This window comes from Lissotriton vulgaris, chromosome 1_1 (assembly GCF_964263255.1).
Source record: "Lissotriton vulgaris chromosome 1_1, aLisVul1.2, whole genome shotgun sequence".
NCBI lineage: Eukaryota > Metazoa > Chordata > Amphibia > Caudata > Salamandridae > Lissotriton > Lissotriton vulgaris.
In genome coordinates this window covers 1,692,210,891-1,692,225,558 of record NC_141685.1, presented here as the reverse complement: position 1 = coordinate 1,692,225,558, position 14,668 = coordinate 1,692,210,891, and the positions used below count along the sequence as shown (strand labels likewise).

The 14,668-nt window shown below is 46.8% G+C and overlaps 1 protein-coding gene across 1 annotated transcript; it reads right to left on the bottom strand.

Moving 5' to 3' along the window:
- Positions 1 to 1,456: 1,456 nt before the first annotated feature.
- Positions 1,457 to 10,939, bottom strand: LOC147751068 (tubulin alpha-1D chain-like). The gene is made up of 4 exons (XM_086918932.1): positions 10,885 to 10,939; positions 6,344 to 6,566; positions 4,266 to 4,414; positions 1,457 to 2,682 (listed from the first exon to the last, which is right to left on the bottom strand). Exons 1-4 carry the CDS (start codon positions 10,885 to 10,887, stop codon positions 1,705 to 1,707), a joined length of 1,353 nt encoding a protein of 450 aa, XP_086775058.1. The 5' UTR covers positions 10,888 to 10,939; the 3' UTR covers positions 1,457 to 1,704.
- Positions 10,940 to 14,668: the final 3,729 nt, after the last annotated feature.

Below are 14,668 nucleotides of genomic sequence, written 5' to 3'. Positions count from 1 at the left end.
GAACAAGAAACTATGCCAGTTTCTTGAATCCAACAACCTGTTAAAAAAACAGACAGGTTTCCGTCCTGGGCAGGGCACTGACGTCGCCCTCCTGGCAGCGGTGGAGGAGGCCAGAGCACTCTTAGACGATGGGGGATCAGTGGCAGTGATCCTCCTCGACCTGAGTGCGGCCTACGACACCGTCAACCACCAACTCCTGATAAAACGGCTCAATAGGGTAGGAGTTGAAGGCACTGCTCTTTCTTGGCTTTCCTCCTTTCTGGCCCAACGCTCCTTCCAGATCTGGAGAACAACACCTGCTCCTCCGAAACACCCCTCGAATGTGGGGTGCCTCAGGGCTCCTCCCTGAGCCCCACATTGTTCAACATCTACATGTCTCCATTGGAGGAGGTCGTTTCCCCGTTCGGAGTGAGCATCGTCAGTTATGCGGATGACACCCAATTAGTTGTCTCCCTATCCCACCCCAGTCAACAACCTGCGGACTTGTTAAACTGCATGACGCAGATACAAGAGTGGATGAATAGATCAGCCTTAAAACGGAATGGTTCAAAGACGGACATTCTCCTCCTGGGTCAGAAAGGACTCACCCTGCCCCAGAACATCTGGCCACCCTGTTTGGGCCTCCCCCCTGACCCAAAACAGGAAGTAAAAAGCCTGGGCGTATGGATCTTTCATTTATTACCCAAGCAAAAAAAGTAGCTGGTACTTGCTTTGGGCTACTGAAATCCATGGGAAAAATCTTGCACCTTCTTCCCCCCACCTCGCAAAGACTTCTCGTCCAAGGCCTTATACTCTCCAGGCTCGACTATAGTAATTCAATCTACCTGGGCGTGCCCGAAGCAACTCTGAACAAATTACAGAGAATTCAAAATGCAGCCGCCCGAATCCTCACTAACACCCCTGCCAGAGCCTCAGCAAAACCTGCGCTAAGCTCCTTCACTGGCTCCCAGTGAGGGAACGAGTGACATTCAAAGTCCTATGCCTGGCGCATAAACTACTGCAGAATCAAGGCCCCCCGATTCTTGGGAAATTCATAAGACCATATAAAGCCCCAAGATCCCTCCGATCGGACAAGGAATCCCTTATCATCCTTCCGCGATTCAAGAAAACTTGCACAGGTGGAAGACACTTCTTGGTTCACACTGCACGTCTCTGGAATGCTCTCCCGAGACCTGAGAACCGAACCCAACTACTTACGGTTCAGAAAACGGCTGAAAACTCCTGTTCCCCTAAACTTTAACTTTCCCGACCTGAACCCGTTGCCCCCCCTCCCCCTCCCCCCTCCCTTTTCTTTCTGCCCCCGGACCCACAGAGGTAGGGATCTTCAGCGCTGGGATACCTCAGGGTGACTACGCGCTCTATAAATTTTAATAATAATAATAATCTGTACCCGACCATCAAAGCGACATTGTATAAGAAATCGCTAAAGAATCATTGAATTAAAGGATAAAGCATCTACATTTGTTTACATTTTTATTGCATTTAAAAATTTTACAATTCCATAAATTATTAGACAAGATACATTCTGCAGGGTTGTTATATTAAATATTCTGTCAATTTTAAATATAAGTGTTGCTTCAGTGCTTGTAAAGCTTCACTATAAGGGAAAGGTATAAATATCAGGCAGACAAGAGTGCCACTGCATTAGAAAAACCTCAGTCAAAAAACATGCTCACCCTTAACGAAGGGCATGTCTGTAGATTATTAATACTCATCCTCGTCCTCATCTTCCCCTTGTGCACTCTCTGATCCAACCTCTTCATAATCTTTTTCAAGGGCAGCCAGATCCTCCCGGGCTTCAGAGAACTCTCCCTCCTCCATGCCCTCCCCAACATACCAATGCACAAAGGCCCTCTTGGAATACATCAAGTCAAACTTGTGGTCAAGCCGGGCCCAGGCTTCAGCAATTGCAGTTGTGTTGCTCAACATGCACACTGCCCGCTGGACTTTAGCCAGGTCTCCTCCGGGGACCACTGTAGGGGGTTGGTAATTGATGCCCACCTTGAACCCAGTGGGACACCAGTCTACAAACTGGATGGACCGCCTTGTCTTAATTGCAGCTATGGCTGCATTGACGTCTTTGGGCACTACGTCACCACGATAGAGCAAGCAGCAGGCCATGTACTTGCCACGCCTAGGATCACATTTCACCATCTGGTTTGCATATTCGAAGCAGGCATTGGTGATCTCTGGCACAGACAGCTGCTCGTGGTAGGCCTTTTCTGCAGATATAATTGGGGAGTAGGTAACTAAAGGGAAGTGGATTCTGGGATAAGGCACTAAATTGGTTTGAAACTCTGTAAGGTCTACATTCAAGGCACCATCAAACCTGAGGGAAGCTGTAATAGAAGAGACAATCTGTCCTATTAGCCGGTTAAGGTTGGTGTAGGAGGGACGCTCAATGTCTAGGTTACGATTGCAAATGTCATAAATGGCTTCATTGTCCACCATGAAAGCACAGTCTGAATGCTCCAGAGTCGTGTGGGTGGTCAGAATGGAGTTGTATGGTTCCACCACAGCAGTAGAAACCCTTGGTGCAGGATATACAGAGAACTCCAGCTTGGACTTCTTGCCGTAGTCTACTGAAAGACGTTCCATCAACAGTGAAGTGAAGCCTGAGCCGGTCCCACCTCCGAAACTGTGGAAGATCAAGAAGCCTTGAAGTCCACTGCACTGGTCCGCCTGCAAGAGAACAACATTAGCCAACACTTCAATACTAACAAAAAACAGAATTCGCTAAAGACACCAGATGGATACTTTCCTGCACATATTAACTTTGTACTTTAGACTGCGTAAAGTAGAACTGGCTTAATACTAGTTCTGCCAATCACCACAGTTTAGGAGCAGAGTGCACATTCTTGGTTGGGAGACTTACCAACCTTGGCTCAGAGGACAATGGCTTGCCTCTGAGCAAGAGATGTTAACTGCGGACTACTTATCGGGAATTTGACATCTAGGAGTCAATAGGAACAGTTGTAAGAAGGGCTGCTTCAGCTTAGTCTTTGGACTTTAAGATATCAAGGATGTATTTTTTCCTGTTCATACACTGGACCCTCATAGACCAGCTTCAACTACAGTAGGAGGGAAAATGCTGTTTTTAACTTATGTAGGGGGGGGGGCAGAAGAAGACAGCAGGCCTGCCATCTTGAAACAGAGCCCCCTAGTTAATGTTACCGAAAGGCAAAAAGTGCTGGGATAGGCAATACAGTAATATTGTTTGGATACATTATGTTGCCTAATACCATCACTAGCTAGTGATCAGGATAATGTGGCACTTCAGAACATTTCTGGACCCGAGAAGACCCCATCAAAAGAAGGCATCCCTGCGTGAAGAATAATCCATATTTCTGGCTCCTAGCTCCTGCTGGAAGGAAATACTCAAGGCCCTTGAATACAGCAAACACCCAGAGACTGGAACTGCCTTCAAAGGATCAATTGACTGACCTGTTCACCCGCTTCAGGGACCGCTGAATCAAGAGTGTGCAGACTAAAGAGGACTAGATACTGGCTGGTTAGAGACCCGGCACCCAGAGGTCTGCATGGGGAAGCCAAGGGCTGCAGGACTGACCAGAAGATTTGCAATCAGCCGGAGACCAAGCCGGATAGCAAAACCTTTTACCACAACAACCCACTTTATGTATCCAACCTCTGCTCCATCCGTTTACCTGAAATTGCACCTCAGTCCTTGGCCAGTTAGCTGTTGTCTTCCTATAGTGTCAGGATTTTTCCAAGTGATTTCTCCCCCCATCTTAAACCTTTACAAAATAAAGGTATCCAGTACCCCTTTACCTAGTTTGATGCTTTGTGTACACAGATAAACTTTCTCTGAACTGGTGTGGGAGTTTGTGGTGTTTTATTATATTAAAATAGTCAGTACTGCCTGAACGCGGCACTTCTCTAGGGATGCCTTCTGTCATAGTTACCAGCAGTTGAGCAGATGTTCCATCAGCTGTAATTTAACATAACCAGAGTTTGCGTAGTAGGTCACATGCACTCTCCCACATGAATAACCCTATTTCTAACCTCCATAGGAGAAAAAGTGCACAGCATGAAGTCATTTAGTGCCCCCGCTCAAACGTGGAACAGTTAGGAAACGGTCCAACCTGAATCTAGGATTTGCCGAGAGGGCCCACACCCCTTACAAACTCTGAACTCCATCAGCTCAACCAAGAAACCACACTTCCATTCACCATATGCAGAAGTTGTACATTTGCTGTGGATGCACACACCAAGAACCATACAAACAATGGTCAAATATTACGTGCCATTTTCCGGATCCTGTCCAATACTGGATCGATGATCTCTTTGCCAATGGTGTAGTGGCCACGAGCATAGTTGTTGGCAGCATCTTCCTTTCCAGTAATGAGCTGTTCAGGGTGGAACAAGGAGCGATACTTTCCAGTTCTGATCTCATCTTTAGAAAGGAAAGAAACGTATACGTAACCCACATAAAAAAGTGACAAGCTCATAACACCAGTTAAATGAAACTGACTGAGGCATTCTGGTGTAAAGTGTCTAGTTCTGAAGCTTTGCCCACTAAAGTTATAGCACAAATGATAACCCCACTTAATGCAGCACTCTTTAGCCGTGCACTCTGTATAGTTGGAAGTCCAATGGGGTGTATTTCTTACTGGTAACAAAGAAGGCCCTCACTCTCACACTCAGCACGTCACTCACTCCTCTGCTCTTGTTAAGAAGCACTTGACCCACCTGTGGGCTTGCAAGTTCACACTCAAGCTTTTCTTGTTGAGTCAGCAGCTTGAAGCAAATGCAGTAGCACAAAATAGCTGAGCGTGTAACTCACGGTTGTAGGATATTTGCCAAAACCTGCTCTGGGGACAAGTACATTTAACACAAAACTCCAGAGACTTAAGGAAACCGTTTAGTGCACACCACTGGAATTCTTGCCAAATAGGAATGGATTATTTTCATAAGAGCCCTAAGTTTCTACAGACAACACGCCCAGCAAGAACAAGGTGATAAAGACATCTAACAAAAACAGACCAGGCAATCTAGATTAAGTCCAAGGTATTATTCAAGTTGTACACAATCACTGTAGCTCAAGACATGTGCAAGGGAACCATCATCGCCGCAAACTATGGCACACCCACAGCACCTCCTGGTCAAATACAAGTATATATTGAAGAATGATACATGTAAGGAAGTGTGGGACGGATTAGAGTTTGCCCATGATCAAACATTACACAGATCATGGTCATTCAAAGCAAGATAGAAGCCCTTTTGCATTCCAGAAAATCTGATGCATCAGGGAAGATTCTTCATGAGGCCTAGTCGGTTTCTGTAGCCTAGGATCAATCTCCCTAGCATCATGGCAACGCATTCCGACAGACCCAGTGAGGCACAGAAACATCTGCAGCAGGAAAGAGCCTAAGTGCAGACATCAGAAATTAGAATCGACATGGATTTATATTTAATTTTATTACATTGTTATATAGCGCAAACTTGTCCTGAATTGGGTATCAGAGTGCTTTACATAACACCAGTTGCGTTACATGGCAGGCTTTTTTTAGGCAAGGGGAGAAGTGAGTTGCCCAGAATCACAGGATGTTCAGTGTCATTGCTGAGACTCGAACCCAGTTCCCCAGATTTGAGGACCACCGCAATAGCCATTAGGCCAACTCCTCTTGGCAATCCTTAAACAGGATATTTGAATACAGTGTCCACAGGGTCGTTCTGCCTCTAAGAATTAAGGACTCCGTTTTGTCAAAGACTTTTGTACGGAGGTTTCAGAGTATGAGGAACTACTGCATGAAGACAGGGTCTAAAATTGGCAGAAACTTCAAATCAGAATCCAAGTTGAAAAGATGGATACAACAAGTGAAAAGCTCCACATATAACGGGGCAGCCCAACTAGACTCAGTTACCCTATGGAGGAAACCGAAGTTAAAGGGACAACAGAAAAGTACAAGGGCCGAAATGTGAGAACAGGCTGTGCCAAGAAATGGTGGCCAACGAAAGCGCAGAGTCAAGAGTTAATAGGATTGCCTTCTGGATGGAAGTCACAAGATAACTATTCCACAGATCCCCTGGTAGGGCAAACTCATCCTGTCATACTACTACAGGTCAGAGAGGGACTTGGGACCCTTCAAGGGCTTTGGGGTGCGCTGTGGCTTTGATACTTTCATTTACTTCTCCATTTCAGATTTGGCATAGGAGTCTATTGGCAATGGGAATTAGATTCTCAGCAGACAAGTGGAGCGCTGGGCTGTCAATAAGCCACAATCAGGCATGCCCAGTAGGCCATCAACTCAACGCAACGCCAGCTCTAACAGACTTTCATTTCCACAGGGCATGCTCTGCCATATCAACCAGCGGGCCTTACCAATGACTGTTTGCTCCAGGTCAATGAAGATTGCTCGAGGGACGTGCTTTCCTGATCCAGTTTCATTGAAAAAGGTGCCAAAGGAAGAGTCCACTTGACCAGCTTGGAAGTTCGATGGTAAAGTGCCATCCGGCATCAGTCCGTGCTCCAGGCAGTACAGCTCCCAGCAGGAATTGCCCATCTGAACACCAGCCTGGCCGACGTGAACGGATATACACTCCCTCTGAAAGAAAACATAAAACATTACTTATTTACCCCAAGTATGCACACCTGCATAACAGTATAACACATGGTCGATCAAGCCTACCATTTCCTATATTCCCAACTTTGACAACCCTTTTCCAGATCAGATCCCAACAAGGACCACTGACCTATGCTCAACCTGTTCACCCTTCCCAGAACGTGAAAGGGTCACTGGCCCAATGAGCTCAGCAGGTTTACACACTGCTGCGGTGCACCTTACAAATGCAATAGTGAGGCTATAGACGGTTTTTAACCATTACTGGTAACTTCAGGGGTAACTGGGCTCTTGGTACCTTGTCGCTGCCCCATAGTCTTTTTATTGCAAAATCATGGTATCCCCAAAAAAATGTTACACACACACTGACATGGCAGCCACACGATTGTAATTTTTATGGAAAAGACTGTTTCTCCCCCTATGAAAACGTTCATCACAATGCACATGACAAAATACCTGTTACTGCCACTAAGAAAAAGGTAATCCTGACTTATTACGGCAACCTGAACACAGTCTAAACACAAGGCTGACGAAAACATTGGCAATGTAATCTGCCCAACACCCTCGCATGGAATTGTACGTTAGGCAGATATGCACATGTGATTAGACAAAATTCTGTTACTCAGTGCATTGAGCCAATGGACGGGTGGGGGGAGGGGGGGGAGGCAGAGCCAGTTATCCCAAGCTGTCAGCAGAGGCATGATATGAATGACTTTAGCACCAATGAATGAGAAGAACTGGCTCTGAGTGGAAAAAAGGTAAGATTTTGGAGTCGTTTTTGATTCAAAGAAGTTGGCAAGGTATTCAAAGCAGACTATAGGACAGATCGAAAAACAAAAATAAATAACACCGTCAAAATGAAGTTCTCATTTGAGTATTTTGCTAGTTCGTTTTAAAAACTAAGATCTGGTCACTAGAGGGAGGGAATATTTACCCACTCACTAGATTACATTTATAACATTTCTAAACCGTACTCCGTGATGACCCTGGAGCACGGGTAGTTGAATGTATACTTCTGAAAGTGGTCCAGAATGTAAAGAGCTGTTCACCACACACCACCTAAAAAGCACCTTCAGCATTAACAGGACTACTTTGGCAGAACATAAACTTCTTAGTAGCAGCGCCAAGGGTAAGTGCTGGCTCGTAGCAAGCATCACTTTACCTTGTGTTGGAGTTTTTTTTTTTTTTTTTTTTTTTTTAACTACAACATAATGAAAAAAGAGACTCCAGAAAACAAGGGACTTCGATGTCAGAAAGGAGGCAATTTAGTGGTTGGTCAGCATTTACCAGCTTCATGATCAGACAATTGGGCTTCTCAACTCTGCACCACAATCCCTTGTAGAGGTTTCTTTGCCACAACAAAGCCGAGAGGACTCCTGTGAAGAACAGCCTCCGACTGAAGCCTGCTCGAGGCAACCCCCCATGCTTCTGGCTTGGCCTCTATAGAACTTACTGAGGGGTCTGGGTTTCCTTGGGTTGTGCTCAAAGGGTTTACACCAGCAGCACACGAGTGCTTTCAGTTTGCTCCATCAATTTCATTGGCTCCGGTTGAGCCAGTGTATCGAGCTTAAGGCCCTCCAGTTATACGTTTTGAGCTCAGCAGGCCTGGCCCCCGCCCCGTGCACATAATCTGGTCAAGCCTCATCAACCCTCTCGCAACCTAAGATCGGCCAATCTCTCCTCGCCCTAGAGTACATCTGACTCGCATGGGAGGCCGCTCATTTTCCTTCCTGGGACTGAAATTATGGAAGTCCCTTCCGCTCGATTTTAGGAACCGTCAATCTCTCCTTGCTTTCCAAAAAAGCTAATGACTTCTCTCTTTAGTCAGGCCTAATGGCCAACTGAGCTCCACTCGGGAAACCCCGTTGGGTATCTGCGCACTCTATAAATCTTTTAAATAGATAAAATCAATAAATAAAGTAACGTCTGCAGGAAGCAGACGCCAACTAGTTTCTCTTCTAATAGGCACTGTATTCACACAGGCATTAACAAGGTGGAAAAGACAACCAGGCCACATGCACCTGACCCAACACTTCCTTACGTTCACATAACTCACAGGAAACCTACAAGCCCGCCGTTAGTCACTCCAGACAGTTCAAGTGCAAGACCACACCAAAAACAGGGTCAGAGTGGGATATAGGCCAACCTGGCAGTGCCAGAAGAGCTGGTCTGACAGCTCAGTGGGGGGCGGGTTATTGCCCATTTCATGGTCGGGTCTTGTGGGCTGATTTTTTACTCTCAACTCCCCTGATATTACTACAGCCACTGCCTGGAGAAAGCACACATGCCCACAGTCTCCTAAACCTTGCAAGTCACCTACCCCCTGTCTTTACAAGTTCAAAACAGCCATAGTTCGCAGAGTGTGGGACACTTCAGCTACTTTTATGTCGGTCCTGTTCCAGTACGACACTACACAATAGTGTCATCTGTGCTACACAAATGCCAGACGTGAAATTGAGTGGTAGAAAACTGGGCTCTTCCAGGTTCTTAGTTCAGCGTTGCAGAAAGGCCCAGGCACACCAGGCCTCAGAGGGGCAAATAGAGGGACTCTTGAAGGCATTGTGGGACAGGGGTGAAGATTCATGAGGATAGGGGCAACAGACCCGACTCCAGATGGATCAAATAGACCGCCGACCCCCCCCCCCCCAAAAAAAAAGCATGCATCTGCACAGCAATCAAAATGATTACTGAAACCCATTATGGAAAAATCGTTAAGTCGAAATCCGTTCCTGCAAACGATTCTCTACAGGCCAGCCATGGAACCGAATGCAGAATTTTGTGAGAATGGCAGAGTTTATTTGCTTTAATCTGTTGCTTGCAAGTGAACGGACCCCCCTCCAGAAAGTTCTTGATTTGGGACACTTTAGTGCTTTGTAAAGACATGCTCTACCAGCAGGTGTCGGCATTTCTCAGAAGGCCCGAGCCACCCGGCCAGTGGCCAAGAGCACAGATTATTAAGCCCCAGAGCAGGGTCAGTGCAGCCAAGTTAATGGGCCAGCCCAAGATGTACCAAGTGTAACCACTTCTGGCCGCTTGATACTAGGGTTTCGCACCCTACAATTTGGTTGTATTTAATCGACCCCAATACAGCTTAAATATGGAAAGAAAGACCTAAAAAGGTCAAATGAATGGATTAAAATATATTGGATGAACATCACATCCCTCGTGAAGGGAGGGACACAGTTTCCGCACTTTAACACAGTGTGATCGTGGGCGATGCATTGCATCTGGTTTGAGCCCAAATTAAAGTGGTTTTGGTTCCTTTACATACACACTTAAAAACGTTACTAATTGTGTCAAAGTAACATAGGGCCCTTCAAAGCAGGGGGCTAAAACAGCAGCCGCATTCCCTAAACGGGGGCAGGGAATAGGCCTGAGATTTAAGCAGCGGTTGAAATAGATTTACATAGCGCAGGTACTCCTTCTGACCGAGTACCGGTCTGCTACTGAGAAGTTCCAGTACTCTCCCTTTAAAAAGGATCAAACCCCTGCTGAGGAATAGTGCAGGTACACTCCCTTTAAAAGTAAACACGTGCAAGTATTTAGTACCTGCCCATTTAAAGCACTGAGTTTAAGTCTCCCACTCAAACTCTGATAAGCAAAGGCCGGCTAATCTCGGATTTAGTCAGGAGGCGCTACAGGTAGACTGAAGTCGTTACATGGGGCCGGCCTGACACGATCCCGTTTAACTAAGCGTCTTTCACTACTAAATGCAATAAAGGGACGAAGGAAAAAAAAAACTCCACATTGACTCCTCCCACCACCTTATGCTTCAAACAAAATATTACAAGTACTGCCATTGAGCTAAAACAATTAGAAACTCATACAACGCGCCTCGGCAAGGGGTAGAACTGTTTACGCTATATAAACCCAATTACAATACAGCCAAATAAAATAGATTTCTATTACGTGTAACGTTAGTAAAATCAAATGAGGTTAAAAACGTCATACTACATAAACCTGTGAAAAAAAATAATAATTCCATCTCTGTAAAACAGATTTCGTTTTGGCACTTATGGCGGGAACGCGAGAAGGAAACCCCTCCATTTTACGCTCAGACTATAAGGCAGCCCACTCAGTGGCGTAACGAAACTTGAATCCCGGCTTCGGAAAATGAACTTCCACTGATTTGAGATTTACAAAGGGCCTTGACCCGCACCGTTTACTCAGCCAGGTCTATGTTGAAGACCGTCGCGCTGTCTCGCAGCCCCTTATCCCTGTTACAAACTGCCCTTCTCTTCCACAGGAAGCGCTACAAGCTAACAGACGTCAGTATAAACACTTCCACTACTAATACACCTACCATGACTCTGCTAACACCACGTCTGCTGGTCCGCCTGAAAAGAAGTCTGCTTGTATCCCTCTAAGGGCCGACTGCCTCTTTTATACCCCCAGGAGCGGCCAGTTAAAGTCACAGGGCACATCAACACGTGACACGAAAAAACACGGATTTCGATGTCTAATTGCTTTCCCTAAACAGAGACATAGGTCGCATGCTGACCCGGGCCGGGCGTAAGCCTAGCGCATCCTGTGATTTTGTTTTCTCGTTCCCAGTGGTACATGCAGCCCTGTAGCTATAACGAGAAAGAAAACTACAAGTACCAGAATTGCTAACTGCGACCGCGCTATCATCATAGGTTACTAACCGGGACCTGATTAGCTTCTGCACAGACAGCTTTTTGCTTGAGATGAGCCATGCACCAAGCCCGAATAGCTTAGCTGCCCTTGGTGGCCATGGCAAAACCCCTTGCCACATCTGGCATTTAGTCAACAGAACGTTGCATTCTGGGACTTGTAGTTTGCTGTTAACAATGACACTGTTATGTTGCACCCGTGATGCAACTGTGGTCATGTGACCACAGTTTAATAAACTGTGGATCGCCTGTGTGACCCCATTCCTGGCGCACAACCGCGAGAGCCATACACAAGCAAATTGGCCTCCGAGTCATTATTTAGGCCTAGTGCCCCACATGAATGTTTCCTGACACGATGAGGTCGCAGCTGTTAGCAGCCCCGTCAACATAACAACTGGCGACGAGGATAGGCCTTATCACCGCGTGGCGGCCGCAAGGGTGCGCTCCTTGCCCTGCGGTGCTGGTGCCACGGTCGGCCTCTGAAGGCCTTGTGAATGTCGCCACACCAGCTCCGATACCTTTGCCGGTGAGACACAGCTCTGCCGCCGCCGCATACCGAGCGCAAGGCCCGCGACTCGGCACAAACTTGTGTGCGCGTCTTGCTCGCCTGCCACCAATCAGCACTACAGCACTCCTGAGGCCCACCAAGTCGGCTACAGTGGTCCTTCCGCACACGCCTGCATCGCCATAGCGCCCTGGGGAAGCTCCAGCAAGTATCCCGCGCGACGGGTGGTGGACAGCCAGATGGCCCTGCTCCCAAGCCTGCCAGCATTGCCAAGGAGGCGGATCATACTTCCCACAGTGCCCGAACTGCAGAGTGCGCGCAGCGGTGTAAAGGACCATGGACAGCCGCTCTGCGACTCCATCAGCGTGTGGGGTGAGAGAAGCCATCATGTCCACCATTCCCCCCATTGAGCCATTTGTGATTGAAGGGCCCCCCTCTGCACATGCCCCCAAATGGAAGGACTGGGTAGAGCAGCTGATAATCTTCTTTGAGGCCACAAAGGTCCATAAAGACCAGAAGAGGGCCATGCTTTTGCATCTGAGGGGGGGGGGGGGGGAAGGACATTCATAAAATCATAAAGACACTTGCAGAGGCCACACCCAAGACTCACCACACACTCATCAACGCCCTTAACGGATACTTTGAACCAATGGCCAACCAAGATTATGAGCAGTTCATATTCCGGCAGGCGCGCCAACTCCCCGAAGAATCTCTCGACACATTCCATGCCAGGCTAAAGAATCTTGCGTCCATGTGTGGATTTCGAGATCAGACGGAGAACATCAGGGGACAAATAATCCAAGGCTGTGTGTTGGCGAAACTCAGAGAAAGGATCTTGGAGGAGTCAGGAAAATCGCTAACGGACATACTAACACTTGGTCGCACCAAGGAGTTATCTAAGGCCAGAGCGACCCATATGGAGGCGGCGCTGCAATCCCCCGTCAAAATGGAACCCGTGAATGCGGTAACAACAAATCCAGCACCTCGGTCTGGCAAGAAAGAATCGAGGAGTGCGTCACAGTGGCAGCCACACACCTGTGGCTATTGCGGAGGGTCCCCCCATAAAGCGGAGGAATGCCCGACGAAGGGCAAACGATGTACCGCATGTGGAAGGTTCAATCACTTCGAGAAGGTATGCCAGTCAAAGCGATACAGAAAGCCCCGACAGACGGTCAGCTTGGTCCTGGAGGGTGGTAGAGAACCTAGTGACATGGATGATGATGATGATGAAGAGGAACGGTGGTACACAAGGTCCATATGATTGGAACCGTGGCTCAAAAGACACAACGGCTACCCCAATGTCACATTGAAGTTGGCCAGCACGAGATCAGGGCCGTTGTGGACACCGGGGCCACGATTAACATTATGTTCGCAGCACTGTACGAGACCATGGACCCCGCTCCAATGTTGACTCCCATGACAATCACAAACTTCGCCTACGGCCAAGACACGCCTCTGAAAATAAGAGGCACATTAATTTCCCTTGGCACGTGCTCCGTCACCACCAACGTATATGTGACCGAGGATGGACAGGGCATGCTGCTAGGCTGCCGAGCGGTGGAGGACCTGGGTGTGGTGACCTTTGTGTTGGAGTACACAAGGAATCTGTTCAGCACATCCTGGCAGAGTTCGCAGCAGTATTCAAAGGGATTACTAAGTTCAAGGGCAAGGAAGTACACCTTCACATCGACCCAACGGTGCAAGCAGTAGCCTTAAGTCATCTGCAAGTAGCATTCCATCTGTGCCCCCTGGTAGAGGAGGAGCAAAATAAATTGGAGAGCGTGGGCATAATCGAAAAGGTGACAGGACCCACACTGTGGGTCTACCCAATCGTCGTCACCCGCAAGCCCAAACAACCTGGGACTGTTAGACTATGTGTGGACATGAGACTGCCCAACGCCGCCATCAAAAGAGAGCGTCACATCACCCCCAAAATTGACGACCTGATCAGAGAAATGGCCAGAGCGTGTTGGTTTTCGAAACTTGACCTGAGATCCGGGTATCACCAACTAGTACTGGACCAGGCACCCAGGAACCTAACGACGTTCTCTGCTCACGTCAGACTTAGAAGATACACCCGCCTGAGCTTCGGGGTGTCCAGCGCAGCAGAAGTTTTCCAAAACGTAATCCATGAACTTTATTAATTATTATTATTAAATTTTATTTGTTTGATTACTTAAAATCATACAAAAAGCAGGTAAAACATTTGCAATAAAAATGATAGAAACTATCCATATGTTCAACTATTTTTCATCAATCTGATATAATAAGTCAATGGATTAAAATTGGATTTTTGGTTAATTCAGTAGGTTCATATTCACACATCTCGTAAATTAAACAAGCACAAGCTTCCAACTTTTTTTGGACCATAAATACAAATGTAACAAAAGCTGAGTTCATTGGCAAGTCATCAGGGTTTAAGCTTACCACTGGTGCCTGTCTACAAGTCCTAACACCACGTTCATTAAACATTTTCTTGAGTGTACTTTTCCTTTCCACTTTCAAGTCCGGACAAAGACACAATAAGTGTAGAATAGCTTCTTGACCTGACTTACATAGTCTACATAAGCAGTTTTCGTCTGATCATTTCCATGGTGCCAAGTGGCATAAGCCCGGAAAATGGCCAAACCTAGCATTCATAAATACTTGCTTGTTTTTTTTTTGACCATGAAGTTTCCAGGTAAGTTTGAATCTTCTTTTTTTTAAAACCATTCACAATTGGCCATGCATGCTTTCGTTTAACAAAAATGTCTTTGCCCTTTATCAAGGAGAGATAACCAGTTAGTTTATTTACCGCTTTTTTGAAACTTTCCTGCGCAACAGTGGTGTTCCAAATAGGTGTTATACCAAACTCTTCAATTGCTAGATTTAAGTAAGAGCTGGCAGTTAGCGACCAATTATTTTTTATTTCAAGCCACAGTAGACGAGACATTTCATTGTCATGATCG